This window comes from Palaemon carinicauda, chromosome 9 (genome assembly GCF_036898095.1).
Source record: "Palaemon carinicauda isolate YSFRI2023 chromosome 9, ASM3689809v2, whole genome shotgun sequence".
NCBI classification, from domain to species: domain Eukaryota; kingdom Metazoa; phylum Arthropoda; class Malacostraca; order Decapoda; family Palaemonidae; genus Palaemon; species Palaemon carinicauda.
In genome coordinates, this window is record NC_090733.1 from 136,764,986 (window position 1) to 136,788,489 (window position 23,504).

Below are 23,504 nucleotides of genomic sequence, written 5' to 3' on the forward strand. Positions count from 1 at the left end.
ACGCACAGGCTCTCTTTTTGTCAGTGGGGTATTAGAAGGGACTTCTGTAGAATATGAGAAAGATATTTCATTTGCAACAAAAACCTCAAAAACTTTTATTCAGACGGACAAATTCATTTACAAACCAAGCCAAGAAGTTCAGTTTAGGGTCCTGACTCTGGAGGGTCCTTTTCTTAAAGTTTCTACGGAGAAGGTAAGGATGTGGTTGTCTTCATGACATTAGTCAAGGAGGTTATAATTTTGGTTTGGTGGATAAGCATTGAAATTTTTATCAGATGGCAAGTCTCATGACATGGGAGTTATTAGCTTTTCAGGGAGAGAGGAATGTAACTGAAGAAGAAATTTTTTTGAGAGGGCTAAGCGAAGCACAGATTTTTCGGGAGGGTGGGCTAAACCAGCAATTCCCATTGATATTTTTTAAATCCAAGGAAATCATATTATGTCATTTATATTGCTCAACTGGTTTTAATTTGTGTCTGTAAAAAGGATTATCGGAGAAGATTCTCGTGGGTTAAAAATATTACCAAAATTGCTCTTGTGACTGGTAACAACTGATTAGACTTTGAAATAGATAAGAGATGTAATTTTTTGAATTAAAGGATTTTGTTACAGTTGTATTGCTTAGCCCTATAGTGTAATATATTTATGTATTATACATACAGTACTTAACCCTTTTACCCCCAGGCTATTTGGAAATTTCCAAACCTTAACCCCAGGGGTTATTTTTTTTCAAGCACATTTTGCAGTATTATTTTTTTTAAATTGCTCTAACAGCCTTAATTTTCGTCATAGAGAAGTCAGGTTGGTCTCATTCTCTTGGAAAATGCGTGAAGTTTCTCAAAAAATTATCAAAAATATGCAAAAAAAAATTTAAATAGCACTTTTTTGCAAGGACGTACCGGTATGTCGATGGGGGTAAAGGGATGAGTTTTGTGAAACGTACCAGTACGTCCTTTGGGTGTAAAAGGGTTAAATTAGTCTTGCGTCTGGAAATGTGTTTAAATGATGTAAAACTCTTTTAATTGTTGCAGTATCCACTGATATGGGTTGAAACTCCATCCGGAAGCCGAATTGTTCAGTGGAATAATGTGGAAAACGAATCTGGACTAGTACACCTGTCCTTCAAACTATCAGATGAGCCCGAGGAGGTAATTTTTAAGTCCTTTCTTCATTTCAACCTTTCCATCCACTTGTGGTGTTTTGGGTCCATTATAAAGGTATGATACTGTAGAGGCAAGGGACGTGTGATCATTTTTCTGCTTGTATTTTATAGATGCAGTATCTCCTTTTAGTGTACCGTAGTGAAAACTACATTTTCAAAAATTGCGTATCATTTTGGTTTTATTTTCTTGAAAGGTTGATACACTTTATATATGTGTATGCATGTAGAATACAAACTATTTAATGGAAAGATCTAACTGTACTATACTCAATTTTTTTTTTTAATGAGGCTCATTTGGACTGACTCACTGGGGTGCCCTTTTAGCTCGGAAAAGTTTCCTGATCGCTGATTGGTTAGAGTCATCTTTTCCAACCAATCAGCGATCAGGAAACTTTTCCGAGATGAAAGGGGACCCATGCGAGTCGGTGCAAATCTGCCTCGCTAAAAAGAATTGACTGTAGGTGTTTGGAGAACTCTCCCAGTTGAAGTAAAACCAATTCATGTCTCGCTGATCTACTGGATGAACTGTGAATTACAGACTGTGTGAGAAGGTACATAGTTTCTTTTTGTTGGAGTATGGTGATTTTCTGTGGTTATTTTAGTTTTTTCTAGGTTATTTTACTTTTTTTTTCTGCAGTTTAGTTTTTTTCTGCAGTTATTTTAGTTTTTTCTGCTGTTGTTATAGTTTTTTCTGCTATTTTAGTTTTTTTCTGCTGTTGTTATAGTTTTTTCTGCTATTTTAGTTTTTTCTGCTGTTGTTATAGTTTTTTCTGCTATTTTAGTTTTTTCTGCTGTTGTTATAGTTTTTTCTGCTATTTTAGTTTTTTCATCTGTTATTTTAGTGTTTTTTCTGATGTTATTTTAGTGTTTTTTCTGGTGTTATTTTAGTTTTTCTGCTATTATTTTAGTTTTTTTTGCTATTTTAGTTTTTTTTCTGCTGTTATTTTAGTTTTTCTGCTGTTATTTTAGTTTTTTCTATTTTAGTTTTTTTTCTGCTGTTATTTTAGTTTTTTTCTATTTTATTTTTTTTTCTGCTGCTATATTGGTTTTTTTTTTGCTATTTTAGTATTTTCTGCCGTTATTTTAGTTTTTTTTGCTGTTTTATTTTTTCTTTGCTGCTATTTTATTTTTTTGCCGTTATTTGTTTCTTTTTCCATTGTTTTAGTTTTTTCTGAAGTTATTTTTGTTTTTAAAGTGGTTATTTTAGTTTTATTCAGCGGTTATTCTGCAGTTATTTTAGTTTTTTTCTGTGGTTATTTTAGTTTTTTCTGTGGTTATTTTAGTTTTTCCTGTGGGTATTTTAGTTTTTTCTGCAGTTATTTTAGTTTTTTCTGTAGTTATTTTAGTTTTTTCTGCGGTTTTTAGTTTTTTCTGCGGTTTTTAGTTTTTTCTGCGGTTTTTAGTTTTTTTCTGCGGTTTTTAGTTTTTGCTGCAGTTTATAGTCTTTTCTGCTGTTATTTTAGTTTTTCCTGCAGTTATTTTATTTTTTTTCTGTGGTTATTTTATTTATTTTTCTGTGGTTATTTTAGTTTTTTGTGGTTATTTTTTTTCTTGCGGTTATTTTTTTTTTAGCGGTTATTTACATGCCTCTTTTGCGATATTCTGTTGTAAGTTTCGTGTTTTGTTTCAATTATCTGCCGTTAATTTTGTGAGATTTTTTTTATCATTATTGCTTTCTTTAATGTCTTTTTGATTTCAGGATTTATCTTACTCTGGTGTATGACCTTTTTTTCAATATTTGTCTTTTATTAAATGTTTGACATCAATTCATTTATATAGTATTTATGTAAATAATTTTCTGATAAAACCACATGCAAATAGAGCCTTTATTTCATTACAATTTTTGTCCTGTGAACTATTTTGTACTATTGTCACATGTATGTTATGTTTTAGTATATTGGGAGGTTATGGTATGAAAGTGAAATTGCAAAAGGTGACCATCTAATGAAGCTGGTGATCCAGGACCATACGGGTGACTGACAGGTACCAGTTAAACAGTATACTGTATCTATATAGAATGTACAGTGATATTTTCCTATCACTTTGATAGAGATAAAATGAGGAGAGGTTGAAATATGTGAGAAAATTATTCCAAAATTATCACTTGAATAGGAATCCTGCTGTGAAATAAACACATTCAGGGCTGGTAGCAAAACAGGACTTCCTGTAGTAAAGTACACTTTCAGGGCTGGTAGCAAAACAGGACTTCCTGCTGTAAAATACATATTAGGGGCTGGTAGCAAAAGAGGACTTCCTGCTGTAAAGTACACATTTGGGGCTGGTAGCAAAAGAGGACTTCCTGCTGTAAAATACACATTTGGGGCCGGTAGCAAAAGAGGACTTCCTGCTGTAAAATACACATTTGGGGCCGGTAGCAAAAGAGGACTTCCTGCTGTAAAATACACATTTGGGGCTGGTAGCAAAAGAGGACTTCCTGCTGTAAAGTACACATTTGGGGCCGGTAGCAAAAGAGGACTTCCTGCTGTAAAATACACATTTGGGGCCGGTAGCAAAAGAGGACTTCCTGCTGTAAAATACACATTTGGGGCCGGTAGCAAAAGAGGACTTCCTGCTGTAAAATACATATTTGGGGCCGGTAGCAAAAGAGGACTTCCTGCTGTAAATTACATATTTGGGGCCGGTAGCAAAACAGGACTTTGTAAAATACACATTTGGGGTGGTAGCAAAAGAGGACTTTGTAAAATACACATTTGGGACCAGTAGCAAAACAAGACTTGCTGCTGTAAAGTACACACTTGGGGCTGGTAGCAAAACAGGACTCTTAATACACTGTAACTTTTAAAGTTAGGAAGATGAATGAGGTTTACACGAGGATTCGGTGCATGCATTACGTCACTTCCTCTTTCTGCTGGACAAAAAAAAACTGTTGAACCTGAGAATGTTTTGGACAAGATTATGAGGCACATGTTTGATTGATATGGTTGTGGTGTAGGCAACAGTATTCTACAGAAATTAATTTTTTTTTTTTATTTCAGGGTAAATACAGAATATCCGTTCAGCCACATGATGGTTCAAATACAGTTTCCCAAGTGTTTGAAATAAAGGAATATGTGCTTCCAAGATTTGAAGTCAAGATTACTAACCCCAAATACATCCTTGGTACAGATACGTCATTTGTGCTCAATGTTTGCGCAAAGTAAGTACAGTACTTTAAATTTGTCAGGAATGTATATTTAAGTAAGATGTAAGTGATATATCATAGGTAGACTTTGTTATTATGCATATGCAAAACTTTCTTCCCTTGAAATAGGGCATGTCTTTAACAGAGTTGGAGCAGCCATTGAAATAATTGATTGAGGTGGTGAACGCGTGTTGGTCGTCGCGCTCGCTCTTCTGTCAAAGACTCCACTTTTTCTTTGTTCACAATGATTATATGCATACTGTTGAGTTCTACTTGTCTGTTCAATTTTCTCGCACTCTTTTTGTTTGATACTTGGACTTCGTGTTAATAATGAAACGAAGCAAGAATTTGTATGGGATGGAGGGGAGGGTGGATGTTCTTTTAGTTAATGGCTAACTGGTGGTAGATCCATATATGCATTGTGCTTTTGTAACTGTTTGCATCCATCAATTTTTGCTAAATGTAGATTGTGGCCTCCCGTTCTTTGTGGAGTAAGGAGGGCTAAGCCTTCTCCAGTGTTATATTTGTTAATGCTCAAGACAATGCCCAAGAGACTTTACAGTAATACCTAGGTTCAGAAATAACTCGGAATACAAGCAGTTCATTAATGAAATTTCAAATTGGTATGTGAGCTTTTTATTGGTCTGCGAGTAAGAAATTCCCCTCAAGCACATTTTTTTATGGAAAAGTACTAACAAGATTAGTACACATACCCGAATGCCACCAGGACAGTGTTCACAAGCCTTTTTATGTCAATATTTTTATCATATTAGCTTGAAATCCCCCTGTCTGAGCCTAACTCTTTAACTCTCCCAGCAACACTAATCTTGGGAATTTTTTATTATAAAATTGTGACTGCATGTTTTTTGTCAAGTTGGGATTTCTCTTTTTCATTATCGACATTTTGTGCTGCACTGTAAAGTTAACTGCATTGTGACAATGGCTCCGTAATAATTGAAAAAGATGGTGGGTAGAAGAAAAAGTGTGCTGCCGAGTTTGGTTATGCTAAATAACCTTTACGAGGCCCTTTGCGGCCATAGGCATAGGAGGAGATGATGATGAAATAACCTTTAGAGCCTTTTACCTACAGGTGTACACTTCTGAGCTCATCTCTTTAGAGTCTAAAGAAGTATCCCCTCCATATTCCTTTCGATGGGAGGATAGCAGAATCTATACCCATGGATCATCTTATGCCAGGGACTGTGTTTCATTCTACACTTCTCCCCCTTTTTGGGGAAAGAAGACCTTCTTTAACCATGTTTAAAGGTTTAAGGGGCGCTCATTAATGGCAGAGGCAAGGGACAGTGACGTTGCCCTATCAAGCAGGACAATGCCCTAGAGTGACCATATATACATATGATCAGTGCCCAAGCACCCTTTCCACCCAAGCTAGGACCAAGGAGGGCCAGGCAATGGCTGCTGATAACTCAGCAGATAGACCTATTGGCTTCCCCCCCCTCATTAGCTCACAAGGATGGTGAGGTTGCAGTGACCAAAGCAACTCTTTGGACTCGAACCCCAGTCTGGCATTCACCAGTCAGGGATGTTACCACATCGGCCACCACAAACAATCTTCTTACACAGGCCAGGATTTGTCTCCTTGTTGGACCGATAGGGGATGGCTTGAGTCCTCTGTGCTTCCATAAAGGATTAGATAGACTTGACGGTGCTATTATAGTATGCTATCTACCACCCCTCTCTGACTATAGTATGATACCTACCATCAGTCCCTAAGAATACGGTCTACTTGCTAATCCGCCTCTAATAAGGAGGATCACTACCGACTTGATAACCTAACCTAACCTAACCTAACCTAACCTAATCTAATCTAATCTAATCTAATCTAATCTAACTCAACCCAACCTAACCCAACCTACAAACTGCTTATAATTATGCATCCATGTTGTCCTTCCAATAAATACTATTAAACTATCATTAAAGTCCAATGAGGATAACATACTGGTGGTAAGTAATCTGTTTGATAATCCTCATCAAACAGGAGGATTAACATTGACGGTAGATAACATACTTTGTGGTAGATACCATACTATAGTAGAAATTCGACGGTAGATAGCATACTATAATAGCATTTCCAGGGAAGAAAAATAACCAAGCGATTCGATTCTAGTGGGACTTCTGACCCACCAGTTAATGAATCTTCCTATCTTTAAAGTTGAACTTCCCACCTCAATGACCTCTTTCAGTTCTGCGTGAAAGGTCAAAAGTGAAGCGTCGGTGACAGGCAGATGGTCACGGCTACTCCTTCCACCTGTTGTTAACTACCTCGTTAACGACTTCAACAGCCTTTTCAGCTCTGCTGAATACATTGCCCTATTTGAAAGGACTCAAGGTTGAATAACCATGAAAAATATAAAGTACTTGTAAAATTTGTTGTTCACTATTGTGCTCTCCAAAGTGGGCACACACCATGAGAAATGATGTTAAAATGGAAATTATAATGATAAAAAACCCTTATCAAAACACTACCGACTGAGCTGGCAAGTCCAAAACAGAAGGATGTCCTAGAGAGTGCGCGTGGTAGGTGTCGGTGGGGTAGTCCAACTGTGTTCTCTAGGGCCTGTCACGGCCCTCCCCATTGATGAAGGGATTATCTAAATGGAAGACAGCCTGTGAATAGTGGTTTTCGCACGCCCTTGTTAAATATACGACACCTACAAGGTGTTCGCGCGAGGGTTGTAACCTCTGCATTCCATGCTTTTATCTTTCTCTAGTATATTTGGAAGATTTATATTAGAAAAGGTACAAAGAAGGACTTTTCACAGGCTGCCCCAGAAATGGAAATTATAATGATACCATCAAATCTCAAACTATGAAAAGGATTTGATAACTTCTGTGTACTTTTATTTTTCAGGGAAAGATTGGAAACTGCTTGTAGCTTTCAAGTTTTGTTAATTTTGTATTAACCCTTTTACCCCCAGGCTCTTTGGAAATTTCCAACCCTTAACCCCCAAGGGGTTATTTTTTCCCCAGCACATTTTGCAGTATATTTTTTTTAAATTGCTCTAACAGCCTTGATTTTTGTCATAGAGAGGTCAAGTTGGTCTCATTCTCTTGGAAAATGCCTGAATTTTTTCAAAAAATTATCAAAAATATGAAAAAAAAAAAATTTTATAGCATTTTTTTGCAAGGACGTACCGGTACGTCCATGGGGGTAAAGGGATGAGTTTTGTGAAACGTACCAGTACGTCCTTTGGGGGTAAAAGGGTTAAGCTTTCTTATTCTGTAACAGGTATACATATGGACAGCCTGTAAAGGGTAATTTGACATTGCAAGTTGATAACAGAGGATTAGCTTTCTTATTCTTTAACAGGTATACATATGGACAGCCTGTAAAAGGTAATTTGACCTTGCAAGTTAATAACGGAGGATTGCGAGGTAGCGAAGTCAAGCACAGCGTGCAAGAAAAGGTATGAAATTACTAGTCTTTTATTTCAAAGAGTTTTAGTCAATGAAGTATGTTACAAAGTCTAATTGAATCCCTTTGTGCCGATAGGCATAGGAGGAGATGATGATAATGATTTAGTTTTATTGAATTACTTGAAAATATTTACGAATAACTCGAGATCTACAGTGTGCTAATATATAACTCTTATAAATGGAAGGATTGATAGTGCATATGGATGATAAAGGTTATGCAATGACAGCTACTAAAATGGAATTTTTATCTGTCGTCAGTTATGTCTTGTAATTAATTGTGAAAATATCTTTTCTCATTGAATAAAATCTAATTGATATAGATGTAAATTAAAGTGGTATTTTTCCTGTTACAGATATCAGGATGTAAGGACATAACTTTACTCTCTGAAGATGTCGGTGTGAATGATCGATACCATAGTGCTTATAGGTTATCAACCACAGCTACAATCACTGAAGACGGTACTGGGGAAGAGTTTGTTGCTACATCTGAGATTGCCATAAAACGAACTGCTCTGACATTCCAACCTGTTGGCAAAGAAGTTTACATAAAGCCAAATTTACCATTTACTGGAAAGGTACAAGTTTTTATGCTAAGCAGACACTTACATGATATAATGTTAATGTTTTTATGTAGTACCAGAAGCCATTATTCTACTAGAGGCCTATAAGTTTATGCCACGACACGAGGCATAAACTCCATAAGTCTGTCCGTCAATTGGTTTAATGCCCCATAATCATTTGTAGTAATTGATTCAATTGCTGTACTAAAATTGGTATGCAATTTGTAACAATCACTTTATTCCAATACTTACCTGGAATTCACTATGCTGATATCTTTGAAAGAGGGTCCCTGCTTCAACATCAGAAATAACCAGTGCACCCCATTCTATACAACTATGGATATTCATGGGGTGTCAGACCCTGGTTGCTGCAGGATTCCTGTGGTCGGGCTCCACTAACCCAGTGAGATCGGTATTTGGGCCCCACTAACCCAGTGAAATCAGTCGATCGGTATTTGGGCCCCACTAACCCAGTGAGGTCGGTATTTGGGCCCCACTAACCCAGTGAGATAGGATTTTGGGTCCCACTAACCTAGTGAAATCAGCATTTGGGCCCCTCTAACCCAGTGAAATCGGATTTTGGGTCCCACTAACATTGTGAAATCAGTATTTGGGCCCCTCTAGCCCAGTGAAATCGGATTTTGGGCCCCACTAACCTGGTGAGAATAGTATTTGGGCCCTGCCAACCCAGTGAGATGAGTATTTGGGCCCCACTAACCTGGTGAGATCAGTATTTGGGCCACAGTAACCCGGTGAGGTCAGTACTTGGACCCCACTAACCCAGTGAAATCTGTATTCGCGCCTCACTAGCCCAGTGAGATCAGTACTATATTCGGGCCCCATCAACCCAGTGAGATCAGTATTATATTTGGGCCCCAGCAACCCAGTGAGATCAGTACTGTATCCAGGACCCAGCAACCCAGTGAGAGCAGCACTGTATTCAGGCTCCACTAACCCACTGAGATCAGTATTCGGGCCACAGTAACCCAGTGAGATCAGTATTCATTTCCTGCTATCCCAGTGAGATCGTTATAAGTTGACAAAACGGATTTTGAGCGAAGCGAAAAATCTATTTTTGGGTGAGATAGCCATGGCGTCCTGATGGAAGGTTCCTTTTTGGTAGCTTCCTTGGGTATAAGACTACTAAGATATTCCCAGAGAATTTAACCACAGGTTATCACAGAATTCTAACTTCTGGAGCGAGTATCTCAAAGGTTTCCCTTTAAGACATCGTATATCAACAGGGGACGCATGTCTGAACGCGCCACATAGCTATCTTCACCCCGAACAGAGTTAATGCTTCGGTGTGTAAGGGCTGAGAATAGCTGGGAGCCGCTCCACAGCCAATCTCACTCGTGGCTACTACTGATACTCGAGACGTAAACAAACGGGCGCCATTGCTCAAATGACGTCACGCCCGTCTTCATCCTGAAGCCAGTTGCTGCCCATCACCATGATACAGTAGCACAGGGTGGGAACAAAAACTGGACGAAGTAGTAGGGAGGGTCCATCAGGACGCCATGGCTATCTCACCCAAAAATAGATTTTTCGCTTCGCTCAAAATCAGTTTTTTGGGCTCAAGCCATGGCGTCCTGATGGAAGAGTACCAGAGAATCAATGTATCGTGGTAGATTTTCCCCTAGTAGTAAGTGCCAAGGCATTGACAAAACAGCATAGTAATCTTTGATAAAGAACCATAGGGAAGAAGCATCCTGCCCCCCTTGGCAGTGAAGTTCCCATGGGCTATGCCAACGTCAAAGTGGTATTGAAGGGCTATTCATCCTGATAGAAGAACTTGAAGAACTTAGAGATGAAGCTAAATGTTTGGTATTTGTATAGGAACATTCTGAAATTAGACCAGTGGTGGTTGGGCACTGTGCATTGAGTTCATCTCCCTGGTATCAAAAGTAAGTATTCATGTTGGAACCTTACATAATCAGAGTGAATATAAATTAAGATTAAGCATCTTAATTTCTTCATAACCATAAGGAAAAGGGGGAATAAATAAAACTATGACAGGTATGTATTTCATAGTAAGTAGGAGCTGATTGAGACGCACAAGTAATAAAATAGAAATTTTATTTCACAAATGCAGAAATTGATTAATTTATAGCAATAAGTAAAGTTCATTTACAGTAATTATAATGTACATAGAAATAAAGGCTTGCTCTTGAATCTGAAAAGGAATTTCAAGATTATTAGTAGGTACTCGTTGTCGAGGAACGCAAGTCTTTGATTAAAAACACATCATGCTCAGGGCATGCGGCACTTGTGTGACACTATGACATTTCACCTGGGATAAGAACAGTTATAAAAGCACTAAGTGTTTTTCGACATCACTATGAATCGCTCGAGGGTCAACATAGGCACCCGAAGAGTTAGAGTCCCAAGTAACTCACTGTTCTACGCAGAGTTAGGTGCAGGTTTCATAACACTACCTGTGGCTACCACAAAATGTTTGACTTCGTGCACTTGTTTCGCATAATGTTTAAAGAAAACTCGCGAGGACTTCCAGCCCGTGAAGTTTTTAAGGCTTTCAAAGTCCATGCTCTGAAAGAAATTCAGAGATGATGCCACTTTTCTAGGATCATGACCAGCGGGTGTACTGTTCGGATCCACTCTGCGAATGAAGTAGGTGATTTTCGCTCTTAATTGTTTCAGTGACAGGTCGCTGCCCGATGTTTCTCCTTTGAAGAGTTGGCCTCCACCAAAGTTTGAAGTTCTGCAAAGATAGACCTTGAGGCTCTCTACTGGACATAGAGAGGCATCCTCCTTCAGGGGGCATATTCTCCAAGGGCCCCATCTTTTGGTGGGTAATTCATTTTTGGCGAGAAACGTCGGATCAGGGGAGAGGGTAACTTCTCCTGTATCGGTAAACAGGATGTGTCCTTCTTCTCTTGATAATGCCACTATTTCGCTGACTCGAGCTCCTGAAGCGAGAGCAAATAGAAATATAACTTTCTGAGTCAGATCCTTGAGAGGGCATGAATCATTGTCCAAGTTGGAGGCGAAATGGAGTACCTTGTCTAGTGACCAGGAGATCGGTTTCGGTGGGGGTGCTGGGCGTAGGCGAGCACATGCTTTCGGTAGTTTGTTGAAGATGTCGTTGGACAGATCAATTTGGAAAGCATATAGAATTGGTCTAGTCAAGGCTGATTTGCAGGTTGATATCGTATTGGCTGCTAATCCCTGTCCATGAAGGTGAATAAAGAAGGACATGCAGAAATCAATCGTGATTTCTTTAGGATTTTTTTGTCTTGACAAAGGAGACCCATTTCCTCCAGGATGATTCATATTGCCGTCTCGTGGATTCGGTCTTGTATTCCTCTAGGAAGTCCAGACTTTTCTTCGAGATCCCAAACCTCTTCTTTGCGGCTAGGGAGAGAAAATCATGAGATGAAGGTCCTTGATTTTCGATGATGAAGCGAAGACAGTCGACTTCTGTACTTGTTGAGAGAGAACTGGGCCCGGGAGAGGGATCAGCTTGGGCTGCAGCTCCAGGACCAGGGGGGTACCAGTTGCTCCGGGGCCACTTGGGAGCCACTAGGGCCGCTGTCCCTTTGAAGGTTCTCAGTTTGGAGAGGACTTTCAACAGAAGGTTGGTGGGGGGGAACAGGTAGATCTTGGACCATCTGTTCCAGTCCAGTGACATGGCATCCACTGCTTCTGCTTTGGGGTCCTCGTACGGGGCCACATACCGAGGAAGTTGATTGTTGTCGCTCGTTGCAAAGAGATCTATCTGAAGTTCTGGGACTTGGTGAGAGATGAAGGAGAACGATCTTGCGTCTAGAGACCATTCCGACTCTATCGGGTTTGTCCGAGATAGAGCATCCGCTGTCACGTTGCGGAATCCTTGTAGGTGAACTGCAGACAGGTGCCACTTCTTCTTCTCTGCCAGACGGAAGATTGGGAGAAGCACCTGATTTATCTGGGGCGATCTTGAGCCTTGGCGATTGAGACAACGAACTACCACCGAGTTGTCTAGGGTTAGACGGATGTGGATCGAGGGCGGCGGGGATAACTTCTTCAGTGTTAGAAGGACCGCCATGGCCTCCAAGATGTTTATGTGGAACGTCTTGAACAGGGGAGACCAGGTGCCTTGAGCCTGTTTTTGGTGGGAGTGACCTCCCCAGCCTTCCAGTGAAGCATCCGTGTGGATGTTGAGTGATGGAGGAGGGTGTTGGAGAGGAATGGACCTTTTCAGGGCCTTTTCTTCCGACCACGGCTTTAGGAGACGTCGCAGTCTGTTTGGAAGCCGTCTCTTGAGGTCTCTTCGAGCGATGGATGCTGAACGTCTCCAGACTCCCGCGGCATCCTTTAGCTGTGCGCGAAGCACTGGGTTTGTCACTGAGGCGAACTGTAGAGAGCCTAGAACTCGTTCCTGCTGTCGTCTTGAAATGCGTTTGGATTTCAGTAGTCGCTTGACAGACCCTGCTATTTCCTTCCTTTTCTTCTGGGGGATGGAAAGGCGGTGTGACTGAAGGTTCCAGTGGATTCCCAACCACTGAAACTTCTGAGCTGGAGAGAGGCGAGATTTTTTCTCGTTGATCTTGAATCCCAGGTGTTCTAGGTACTGGGTGACTTCGTTGCAAGATTTTGCACAATCTTCGGGCGATGGAGCCCAGACTAGCCAGTCGTCGAGGTAGGCCATCACCTGGACGTTTCGTAGGCGGAGTTGTTGTACTATGGCATCCGCCAGTTTTGTGAAGATCCGAGGGGCCACGTTGAGGCCGAAGGGCATGGCCCGGAAGGCGTAGCTTTTCCTTTGGAGTCGAAATCCTAGGTAGGAGGAAGCGTGATGGTTCATTGGAACATGCCAGTAGGCATCCGCCAGGTCTATGGAGACCGTGTAGGAACCTCGAGGCAGAAGGGTCCTTATTTGTTGAAGCGTCAGCATCTTGAATTTGTCGTTCGCTATGAACTTGTTGAGGGGGGATAAGTCCAGAATGACTCTGAGTTTGTCTGAGTCCTTCTTGGGGACACAAAACAGTCTCCCTTGGAACCTGGTGGACTTTACCTTCCTTATCACCTTCTTGTTCAAGAGGTCTAGAACATATTCTTCCAGAAGGGGGGTTGATTGTTGGAAGAATTGCTGGAAGATTGGGGGTGGTTGAGTCCAACTCCAGCCTAGACCCTTCTTGACGATGCTGTGCGCCCAGGGATCGAAGGTCCAACGATCCTGGAATTGGCGGAGTCTTCCTCCCACCGGAAGCACTTCATTGCTTCTGGTGTCCCGAGGGCTTGCTGCCTCGGCCGCTAGCTCCCTTTCCTCCTCTGCCTCTGGAGGGACGGCGAGAGGCGTCTTTGCTTGCACCCCTGTATGAGCCTCTACCTTTGGCACGAAAGGTAGTTGACTGTTGCTCGAAGGCAGGGGTGAAGACCGGTGACTGTGACAACACCGGTTGGGGGACCAATTGAAAGGTCTGTTGTGGTTGGGCAACCACTTGGGAGGTAGCGGGTCCCGGAAGCTGACGTCTTTGTTGACGTTGCTGGGGTTTTTGCTTTTGGGATTTCCTCTTAGGTTGAGGTCCGTCGTCCTGAGAGGGTTTCCTTTTTCTGGACATGCCCCACTTGTGGAGAAGGTTCCTATTCTCCGTGGCGGCTCTGTCAATGATTTCCTTCACAAGGTCAGAAGGAAAGAGGTGTTTTCCCCAGATGTTGGAGGAAATCAGCCTCCGGGGTTCGTGTTTCACGGTGGCACCAGCAAACACGAATTCACGACAGGCTCTTCGAGCCTTTATGAAGTGGTACAAGTCCTTCATTACGGTCAACAAGTGGGATTTGGAGAGTACCATGTAGTGGTCTGGTACTCTGGTGTCACAGGCCATAACTTCGAGTTGGACTTGATGAGATAGGGATGCTGCAAGCCTCTCCTTCGTATCTTGTTCCCGACGAAGGAGGTGATCGTTGAGCTTAGGGAGGTCTTCATTAAACTGACGTCCGGCGACGTCAGGATCGAGCCTTCCCACGACGAAAGTATGTTGGACATCTTTCCAGTGTCGAGCGTCAGGGGGGGTCACTATGGAGAAGGGTCTGCACTCCTCCAATGCAGGGCAGGGTTTCCCTTCATCCGCAGCTTTAAGGCATGCAGCTAAGGCCTTTTCCAAGAATGGAAGAACCGCACTTTCAGGTGCGACATAAGTAGGGTGCTTCTTGCTCAGGGCCGGAAGCTTAGAGCAGGTAAAGCCTCTACTCTTGAATGCGGCGGCTAGCATAGCCTGGGCCTTTGCGAGATCGAACACTATCTCTTCCTTAGGTTCGGTCTCTTCCTTCGAGGCAGGTTCGGAACGAAGACGGACGTAACAGTCCGGGTAGGCCTCAAAGTTTGGGAAGAACTCCACGTCTTCCAAAGGGACCGTGCCGATCTTATCACTGACGAAGATCCTGCCGGTCGCAATAACCATATGCTCAGCATACCTCCACGGGTTGGCATGTGAGCAAGCGGGGAGATCCTTAACCGAAATCCTCTTCGGTTCTCTGGATCCTATCATGGACTTGATGGACTCCTGATTCTCCTTCAACCTGTCGTCCATGACGGCTCTAATCAGTCGGATCAATTCTTGAGTGGAAGAAGAGGGATCCGGGGTCGAGGAGGTAGACGGAATAGACACTTCCGTCGGTGTAGGAGTAGGAGGGGGGATGGACGGAGGAGCGACCTCTTGCTCCGACTCGGTGTATTCCACCTTGTCTTCGTCATCTTCGGCTCCTTGAGCCATAAGCGTTTTCTCCGTGTCTTCCGAGACATCCGAAATCTGTTCGTCATCTTCGGAATCCAAACGGCACTCGTGCATGGACTGAGCCATGACTACATCAGGTTCCACCGTAATTTGGACAGTGGGGATCACGTCTTTGGGTATCACTGAATCAGGGGAGGCCTTAGGGAACAAAAGTGACCTCAATTCTTCGGTGGCCAGGTAAGGTCCGGTGGCATTTTTCTGGAAGCCACGCACCCACTTGCGTAGCTTTTCACGAGAAATGTCTCTGACCTCCGCTGAGGGAGGGTTATGGAAGGCTTCAACTAGGTGAGCCTGACAGACCGTACAGTTCAGTGGATTCCAAAACTTCAAATCCCCTTTCTTGTCTGCACAAGGGGCGTGAGTCCTGCAAGCCGTATGCCCGTAAAACTGCGGGCGTTTCACAGCGCAGAAGGCGAAATCACACTTCATCTGCTCCTCCTGTGGAAGAAAGAGAAAATGAGTATGGGGGAGTCATAAGAATGGCTCTTAAACTAAGTTAATATTAATTATTAATTTTAACTTAAGGAAGGGTGTGATGTATAAAGATTTAAATAGTAAAGGAGAACATACTCCATGCATCTCGCCCGGCTGGTTACCGTAAGCTTGGTCCTTGGATAATCCGAGCGACCGAAGGCACCGGATATAATTCCTTAGAGTTCCAAAGGATATTGGAATTCCGTGGAAAAAACCCAAGGGCAAGATTGGGACCGAGATCATGCGGTCCCAAGCTAGGGGCTAGAAGGCCTCCTTTTAAGGTAACTGCTTCTGGCAACCAGCCGTGCTAAGATGCACGCAGCATGCTGGAATTTAGAAGAATGCAAAGAGACAGCATGATCACTAACAGAACAGTACCAAGGTACTGATCTTAATAGTAGAAACAGTCTATCTGTTTGCGGTATAGGGCTATCATTGTCATATGATAGCTAGAAGAAGGGGGTGCAAGTATTCTTGACGCCTCCGGGGGTATCCGGCAAGCCGCCGGCATGCCGGAGTTCGTTCCAGCAGAGATTCTGGCATTAGGACAGACAATGTTTAAAGTCAGTCATATACCAGGTTGGCGGCCGCCGGTACAACGGCGGCACGCCGGCAGGGGAGCGGCGGCTCCGGCAGTCGGAGGATGCCGGATTGGTGACTGGGATAAGGATGGTTAAAGCGGTACCGGGTTGCCGGCAGTAGATGCCGGCACTCCGGCGGCCGACCGGCGAGCGGACGACAAGCTAGGAGGAGGAGAGCCACCGGTAGTAGCCGGCGGCAGTCGGCAGTCCCCCGGTACACGGGGGGCTGGCGGCAAGGTAGGGAGAGTCACCAAGGTAGGAGGCAGGTATTGCCGACAGTAGAGGCGGCAAGAGACCAGCACCCGGATAGGGAGAGAGACAGGGGGGGAGGGAAGGAATGCAGGAAGTTCCGTCATGGACTCCGGACATCCCCCCCTCCCCTGAGAGGGTGTACCCATGATAGAGGCAGGCTCTAACATCCAGGAGCAGGGGTCGCTGAGGACCGGGAGCAAGGTAGCCCAAGGGAGGGCTAGGGGACACCCAAAAAAGGGGGGGGGGAGACTCCCATATGCAGAACTATTCTAGCAACTAACCCCATAGGACACTATGAAGGTATATGTACCAGAGCGGACTGCACATGGAAGCTCGGGTAGCCCTACTACTCCACCCTAGGGAGGAGTTGTAGGACAGGGGACAGATGGGTATAGACTAACCTAAGCATAGGCTAGGCTATACAAGAGATAGGTGGGGAGGGAGAAGAGAGAAGTCTTCCAAGGAAGGGTTTCTGTACCAGAGCGGCCACTCGGGAAAGGGAGGACACTCCCTAACCTAAGATAAGGCAGATCGGCTAAAACGGTGCATGAGTACAGTTTCAGCATGGAACAGAGAAACCTTCCTAACCCAACCTAGAGCAGGGCTAAAAGTCCTGAACTAGGAAAGGAAGAAGACATATCGCTATCGCAGGAAAGTCATAGACAATCCTAGCCATAGAGGTAGGGCTAGCCTAACCTCACTCTCGGACGCAACCCTAAGGGAGGTTCATTCCCTTAGGGAGGACAGAGAGGCGATATATACTCTATTAGACAATTGATCCCTTTACTCAGAAAAGGAATCAAGGCTAATTAGAGGGAATGCCAAGGCAGGGGATGAAGGAAGCATATAGGGGTCCTACAAGTAGGTTAGGCTAGAAAGAGTCACTGACTAGCCTATCCCCTATATGGTCCCTGAAGGCGAAAACATTTGCATCACTGTCAAAAGTATTGTAAAATAATGCCACTATCTTCATAACTTAGCCTAGGATCACTAATAAATCATGCATGAACACTTGTATGTAGGCTCTTGGCCTGGGGGCTATAGTAGCCGACTGGTATGAGGTCAATCGATGACCGATAAAAAGCGTCGAAACACGATATAAAAGTTCCTAGCTATGAAGACTAAATAAACTAATGTATTCGATTAGTAAATAAGGCCGGAAACGTTGTTGTGGCTAACTAAATAAGACATGCATAACAACAACGACGCCATAAAATGGCGGGTCCGGTAGAGGCACAGCTCTGCCACAAAACAGCAATTATCTCGGAAAGTAATATTTACTTTACGGCCAGAGCTTAATTAAACAATACTGGAACCTTGTACTCAACTTTCCAGAAGAAGGCGAGGCTGAAGGTAACGACATAACGAAGATGCAAAACGATAAAGGTAACACAGGGAAAATCCGTCTAAGTAGGTCAGCTACTAAACAAAGGATGTCTTAAAGGGAAACCTTTGAGATACTCGCTCCAGAAGTTAGAATTCTGTGATAACCTGTGGTTAAATTCTCTGGGAATATCTTAGTAGTCTTATACCCAAGGAAGCTACCAAAAAGGAATCTTCCATCAGGACGCCATGGCTTGAGCCCAAAAAGGTGATTATAACTCACAGGTGCTATAATGGAGGAGAGATCCATCGAATTCCAGGTATATATTGAAATCAGAAATTTTGTTGGAAATGATTTAAATTATCCCTACCTGGATTTCATCATGCTGACTATTAGATGAACCTGAATAGAAGGATAGCGGTAAATGTAACTTGATTAGAAGCTGTCTAACTAAAGCAAGAGAGAAATTGCAACTTGTATCTTTCCCTTGCAAAATATTCCCCCTTTGAGTCGTAGCGTGTAGAATTGCATTTGGAAAGTAACAGACCTAAACTTCCCTGAGGACGATTTGGAAAGAGAATACAAAAGGTTTGGAATCCTTTATCCGAAACCTGAAAGTTTTTTGAAGCGACCAAAAATAATTCCACATTGCTTAGAGGGTTCCTACAAGTAGGCTACTGCATGGTATCATTCTGCTGTTACCATTTGCTATAGCGACCCTTTCAATCCATGTTTATTCTGATCATAGCCTTTCTATGTGCTCCGGGGTTTGAAATACAGTACAATACAGTAGAACCTTGTAATAAAGGACACGTATTACTAACATCGGATATAATGGTTTAACCCTTTTACCCCCAATGGTTGTACTGGTATGTTTCACAAAACACATCTCTTTACCCCCATCGACGTACTGGTACGTCCTTGCAAAAAACTGCTATTTACATTTTTTTTTTTGCATATTTTTTATAATTTTTTTGTGAAACTTCAGGCATTTTCCAAGAGAATGAGACCAACCTGACCTCTCTATGATGAAAATTAAGGATGTTAGAGCAATTTGAAAAAAATATACTGCAAAATGTGCTGGAAAAAAAATAACCCCTGGGGGTTAAGGGTTGGAAAATTCCAAATAGCCTGGTGGTAAAAGGGTTAATTTCCAATAACTAGTAATGTTCAGTTGGCAAAGTTTACTGTGAGAAGTACACAGTTCTGAGATACATACATATACCAAGGCACTTCCCCAAATTTTGGGGGTTAGCCGACATCAACAAATGAAACAAAACCAAAAAAGGGGACCTCTACTCTCTACGTTCCTCCCAGCCTAACAAGGGACTCAACTGAGTTCAGCTGGTACTGCTAGGGTGCCACAGCCCACCCTCCCCCGTTATCCACCACAGTTCTCAGATACTTATATTTATTTACTGTATACAGTATAGTACAAAGGTAATAAAACCATTTTTACGTTATTTGTTATTCGCATATCTTCAAAATATACAGCCTATTCGAGGAGGAATTTTATACAAGTGAAATCAACTTTTTTCTATGGCTAATTTTGTCATCTGCTGATTTCAACCAACCACTCTCAAGGATATGCGCACGTATAAATAACAATTATCATTCTTAATAACTATTTGGAAGTTTTTGGTTTACAATTGGAACCAGTGTATATGAGTAGTTACACAAAAAAATGAATAACGTTTAACTTACAAGTCTGTAAGTTAATTTAGGCCATATGCACCTTAAGTGAGTATAGAAATGATTAAATTGAGTATAAAACTCTCTTATCTTTATTAATGTTTTTATATCAATTTTTTTCATAATAGTTTAGCAAAAGGAATTAGGATATAAATTTACTTTTTTACTTTCTTTCATCACATTTACTTCAATATATATCCATTTTTCTTTGAGGTAATTCTTATGAATGTTATTGACCTATGAAATTCATCTGTATTTGGTGGTAAATCTTCTATATGCGTTTGAATGAATTAAACTATAATAAGCTATTGTTTCTGTTCAGGTTAGAGTGGAATTTCCAGATGGCTCTCCTGCCCCTCAAGAATTAATGGAAGTATGTGCTGGCTCAGACTGCAAAAACATATCCACAACATCCGATGGTATCATAGAATTCATTGTTCCTTCCGATACCAGCGAAAGTATTTATGTAAGTATATGATTTTATTTACAAAGGGCTAAGGGAAGTCATTTTCTGATATTGACGCAAATCATGAAAATCACGTTTTTATGGAAGATCCTACGTTTATCTATTCCTGAAGGATAAACAAAGTGGAATTGACTTTTCAATTTTATACAAATACCTTACACACTAGATTTTTGAAGGATTCCTTCTTCATACCCTAGAGTCCTATCCACACTGAAAAATAAGTTGATATCAATCTTACGAGTGAAATATATATTTTGATTTTGCTGTGAATTATTCGATTTGACCTCGAAACTGATTATTAACATGCCCATTTTGTGTTCAGCCCTCCTTATTCTCCTTGAATTCTGTAACTAGTGATGATTCCTAAATATTTGAAAGAGTTTGATCACCAATCCAACCTTTTATGTGGCTGTAAAAAGAGCGGACAGACATTCAAGAAGTCATAAACCGTTTCGAACACAATTGCTTCCAATTTTTAAAGGCCAAATTTTCATCGATTTCTATGAATCTTACGTCAGAAGTGGATAAGCTATTAGATTTCATTTGTGTTCTGTATTGTCACATGTGGTTTTTGTTATAAAGTTAACCAATATACAGTACATCTATATACTGTACTCAGAATTAATGTTTACATAGTCGTCAGTGTTCACTTTGCGGAATGGTATGTTTTATCTAAGGAGTTTGATCATACTACAAAGTTAATCTATGGTAGCTGTATAGCATTAGTGTTTTAGTTATCATTATGAGATTACAAATGTTTTTGGTAAAAAAAAAAGACTATAATATATGTAAGAATATTTAAGAAAAATACATAGATAACAGTTCAAAGAATGTCTTCGGTCCTTCTTTTCAATTACAGTATTTAGATTTTTAATAAATGTTTTGCTTTTTTTCTTTAAATAAGAATTGGGCATAATCTGGAAATGCATAGTTTTGTGCTTTTTTATATTTTCATATACATCATCTTCGATTATTTTGCCATTGTAATGTATGTGATTTTGATATTCTTGTTAAAGATATTTTGATCGAATAGAATTACAAATCTTTTAATTTGAAATATACCTTAAAAGGTACTCTTATGTATTGAAACTTGATTTATGAAATTACCTCTGTTGTAACTCCTGCATGTATAATTCATGTTTTTACTGTATGGTGATTCAAGTAACTAAAAAGTATTTAATGCATAACTTTTATATGTAACATTATGATTAAATATTATTTTCTGGGCTGAACCTGTGTCGCTCCGTGAAATGCTCCTTAAAGCACCATTTCTAAGTGGACCCTCACTCCCTTTGCTCCTCCTGTAGGGGCAAGGTTTGTTCGTCATCGGATACGTGCCCCGAGTGTGTAGGCTGGAGTGATATCCAGTGGGTGCGTTACGGAACAAAGAAGAGAAAATCGTCGAAACGTTCACCCAGGAAGGCTAGTGTTACTTCGCCGCTACCGTCACCCAGTGAACGGTCCGACGGGGCTTCTGTTTCACCGTCCCCTACCCAGAGTAGGGGCTGAGGTAAGTCCATCGTGGGGAAAGAACCGAGCGATCTCCCCCAAGAAGCTAGTGAATGTGCAGTGGGAGTTGCGGGTCCTTCTCGGGCTAGTGAAGAGCCCAGCAGTGCGTCTGGAGACTCGGCCCTTGTGCTCGGGGGGCACGTGTCCTCCGATGACCCCTTGTGGGGTAGTAACGTTGTGTCTGTGTCTTCACCCCCTTCGTGGGCCTGTGTTTCAGGGTCTTCGCCCCCTTCGTGGGCCTGTGTTTCAGGGTCTTCGGCAGGCGGCGACAACCAGGGTAAGTTAGGTTCTGCAGGGAGTGATGCCTTCGGGTGGAAACTTCCTAAGACACCTGGTAGGTCCCCTATGCGAATGGAGGAGGGCCTGGATCCCTGGTTTCCTGGCGTTGGGCGTCAAACCTCGTTCCCGACCCCGCTCACGGAAGTTCCCGAAGAATTCCTACAGCCTTCTTCCTCGGGCACGCAACGAGTCACGAAGTCCCCCGCGGTCCCCGCTCCCGCCCGCTGTACGGTAAGTGCAGTGTCGTCGGGCTCTTCGGAGGAGTATTACTCGTCGGGTGAAGAAGCCAGGAGGAAGCATCGCCGTCGGAGGGAGCGGTCCAGGAGCAGGCGTTCCCGTTCAAGATCGCGCTCCAGATACAGCAGGAAACGCTCCCTCTCTCCAAGACGAAAATACAGAAGGAGTAGGTCACCGGATGGCGATGGGTCTTCGTACCCCGTGAAACAGAGATACGTTGTTCCCCGGACCACCGGTCCAAGGAGTTCTCGCCAAGGAGACCTCCCTCCAAGCACGGTTTTGACCCTCGCAGGCAAGTTTGCGAGAAGGACCCTACAGGCAGGCATAAGACCGCGAAGCCTCCGGTTCACCCCGCCCAGCGGGGGGAACCGCGCTTCCTTACGGGCAGCCTGGCCGAACCAGCCCAGCTGGTGCGGCCCTCGGGTCGGAAGGAACGGTTCCCGCTGTCGGGTCAGCCAACGGGATCCGCGTCCTCGTCCCCCAGAGACCTTGAGCGGACGCTAGTCCTCGCTGGGTCGACGATGCCTGCGCTAACCCCCGCCCCTGGTGCGGAAGCCTCCGCCGAAGAAGTCCAGTACCTCGGCAGGGCAGCGCCCCTTGCATCAAGAACAAGACGTCCGGTGGGTGTGCCCGGTGACCCGGCTCTCCGGGCTGAAGCCGAGGCCTCGGCTGACGGTAGGGAGGGTTCCCCGACGGAGGACTCGGCCTATAGAAGGGTGATTGGCCTTATCAGGAGGCATCATAAAATTGAAGAACCAGCAGCTACCGACGAGGACTACTGGAGGTCCAGCCTTATACGGTTAATGCAGGCCCCTACCCAGCCTAAGACCTCTCTGGCTCTCCCTCTAGCCCGGGATCTTGTCCTAGGGCAAGAATACGTAGACAAAGTGGTGGCTAGTAATGCCGAAGCCCCCAAAACTCAGAGTTCTTCAAAATTACTCCAGGGGCTCAAGACTCAGGGCAAGGTCTGTGCCCCGGAAGGGCGTCGACCAGGCCCCTGCAAAGTAGAACCTTCCCTTGACATCCTGGGTCAGGGCGTCTCGGAGGACAGAGCCTCTTCGGCCCCAGTTTGTTTTTCTCCATCGGAGGCCGCCATGATGGAAGAAATGTCGAGGGACCTGGTGCACGTCTCCTCTTGGCTGGACTGGTGGGCTTCCACCTTAGTAGGGGTGCAAGCCACGTTTGACCCCACGGACCCAGAACAGCAGAACCTCCTGAGGGAACTTATTACCTCCGGGGGCAAGACCCTAAAGTTCCTTACGTACCAGTCTCTCGCCCTGACAGCGAATTGGGTACTCCGCAAGAGAGACACCATCCTGGCTAAGGTGTCCCGAAAGGTCCCAGACAGGGAGGCGCGGGCCATGAGGAGCCTTCCCTTGTGGGGTGACTCCTTGTTCCCCTTAAAAGACTTGGGAAACCATTATGGAGAAGGTGTCTAAGAGGAAAGATTTAAGCACCCCCAGGCCTACGCCTACAAGGAGACCGCCCTACAAGAGGTCAGTCTCAGACAGTGCCGCGACGGCTCAGGCCTCCCCTAGCACGACGAGGAGAGAAGCTCCTTCTTCCTCCTGGTCCTCAGCACCTCAGCCCCCCCGTAGGGGGGCCCCAGCATCTGCAGCCTCCTTTAGGACAGGTTATTCTGCCTCCAGGA

At 43.3% G+C, this 23,504-nt stretch overlaps 1 protein-coding gene across 15 annotated transcripts in view; it reads left to right on the forward strand.

Annotated features, from left to right (window-relative positions):
- The window catches only part of LOC137647181 (alpha-1-inhibitor 3-like), a 221,023-nt gene that overhangs the window by 26,442 nt on the left and 171,077 nt on the right, over nucleotides 1-23,504 (forward strand). For 14 of the 15 annotated variants that reach the window (XM_068380480.1, XM_068380484.1, XM_068380470.1 and 11 more), the window contains exons 3-8: nucleotides 1-193; nucleotides 1,032-1,148; nucleotides 4,159-4,319; nucleotides 7,636-7,732; nucleotides 8,096-8,317; nucleotides 19,685-19,828. The exon at nucleotides 1-193 is cut by the window's left edge and continues 46 nt beyond it. In XM_068380480.1, coding sequence (XP_068236581.1) covers nucleotides 1-193; nucleotides 1,032-1,148; nucleotides 4,159-4,319; nucleotides 7,636-7,732; nucleotides 8,096-8,317; nucleotides 19,685-19,828 — 934 coding nt within the window. Of the gene's footprint in view, nucleotides 194-1,031; nucleotides 1,149-4,158; nucleotides 4,320-7,554; nucleotides 7,581-7,635; nucleotides 7,733-8,095; nucleotides 8,318-19,684; nucleotides 19,829-23,504 lie in introns of all 15 variants that reach the window. The other variant, XM_068380471.1, reaches the window with a different exon arrangement.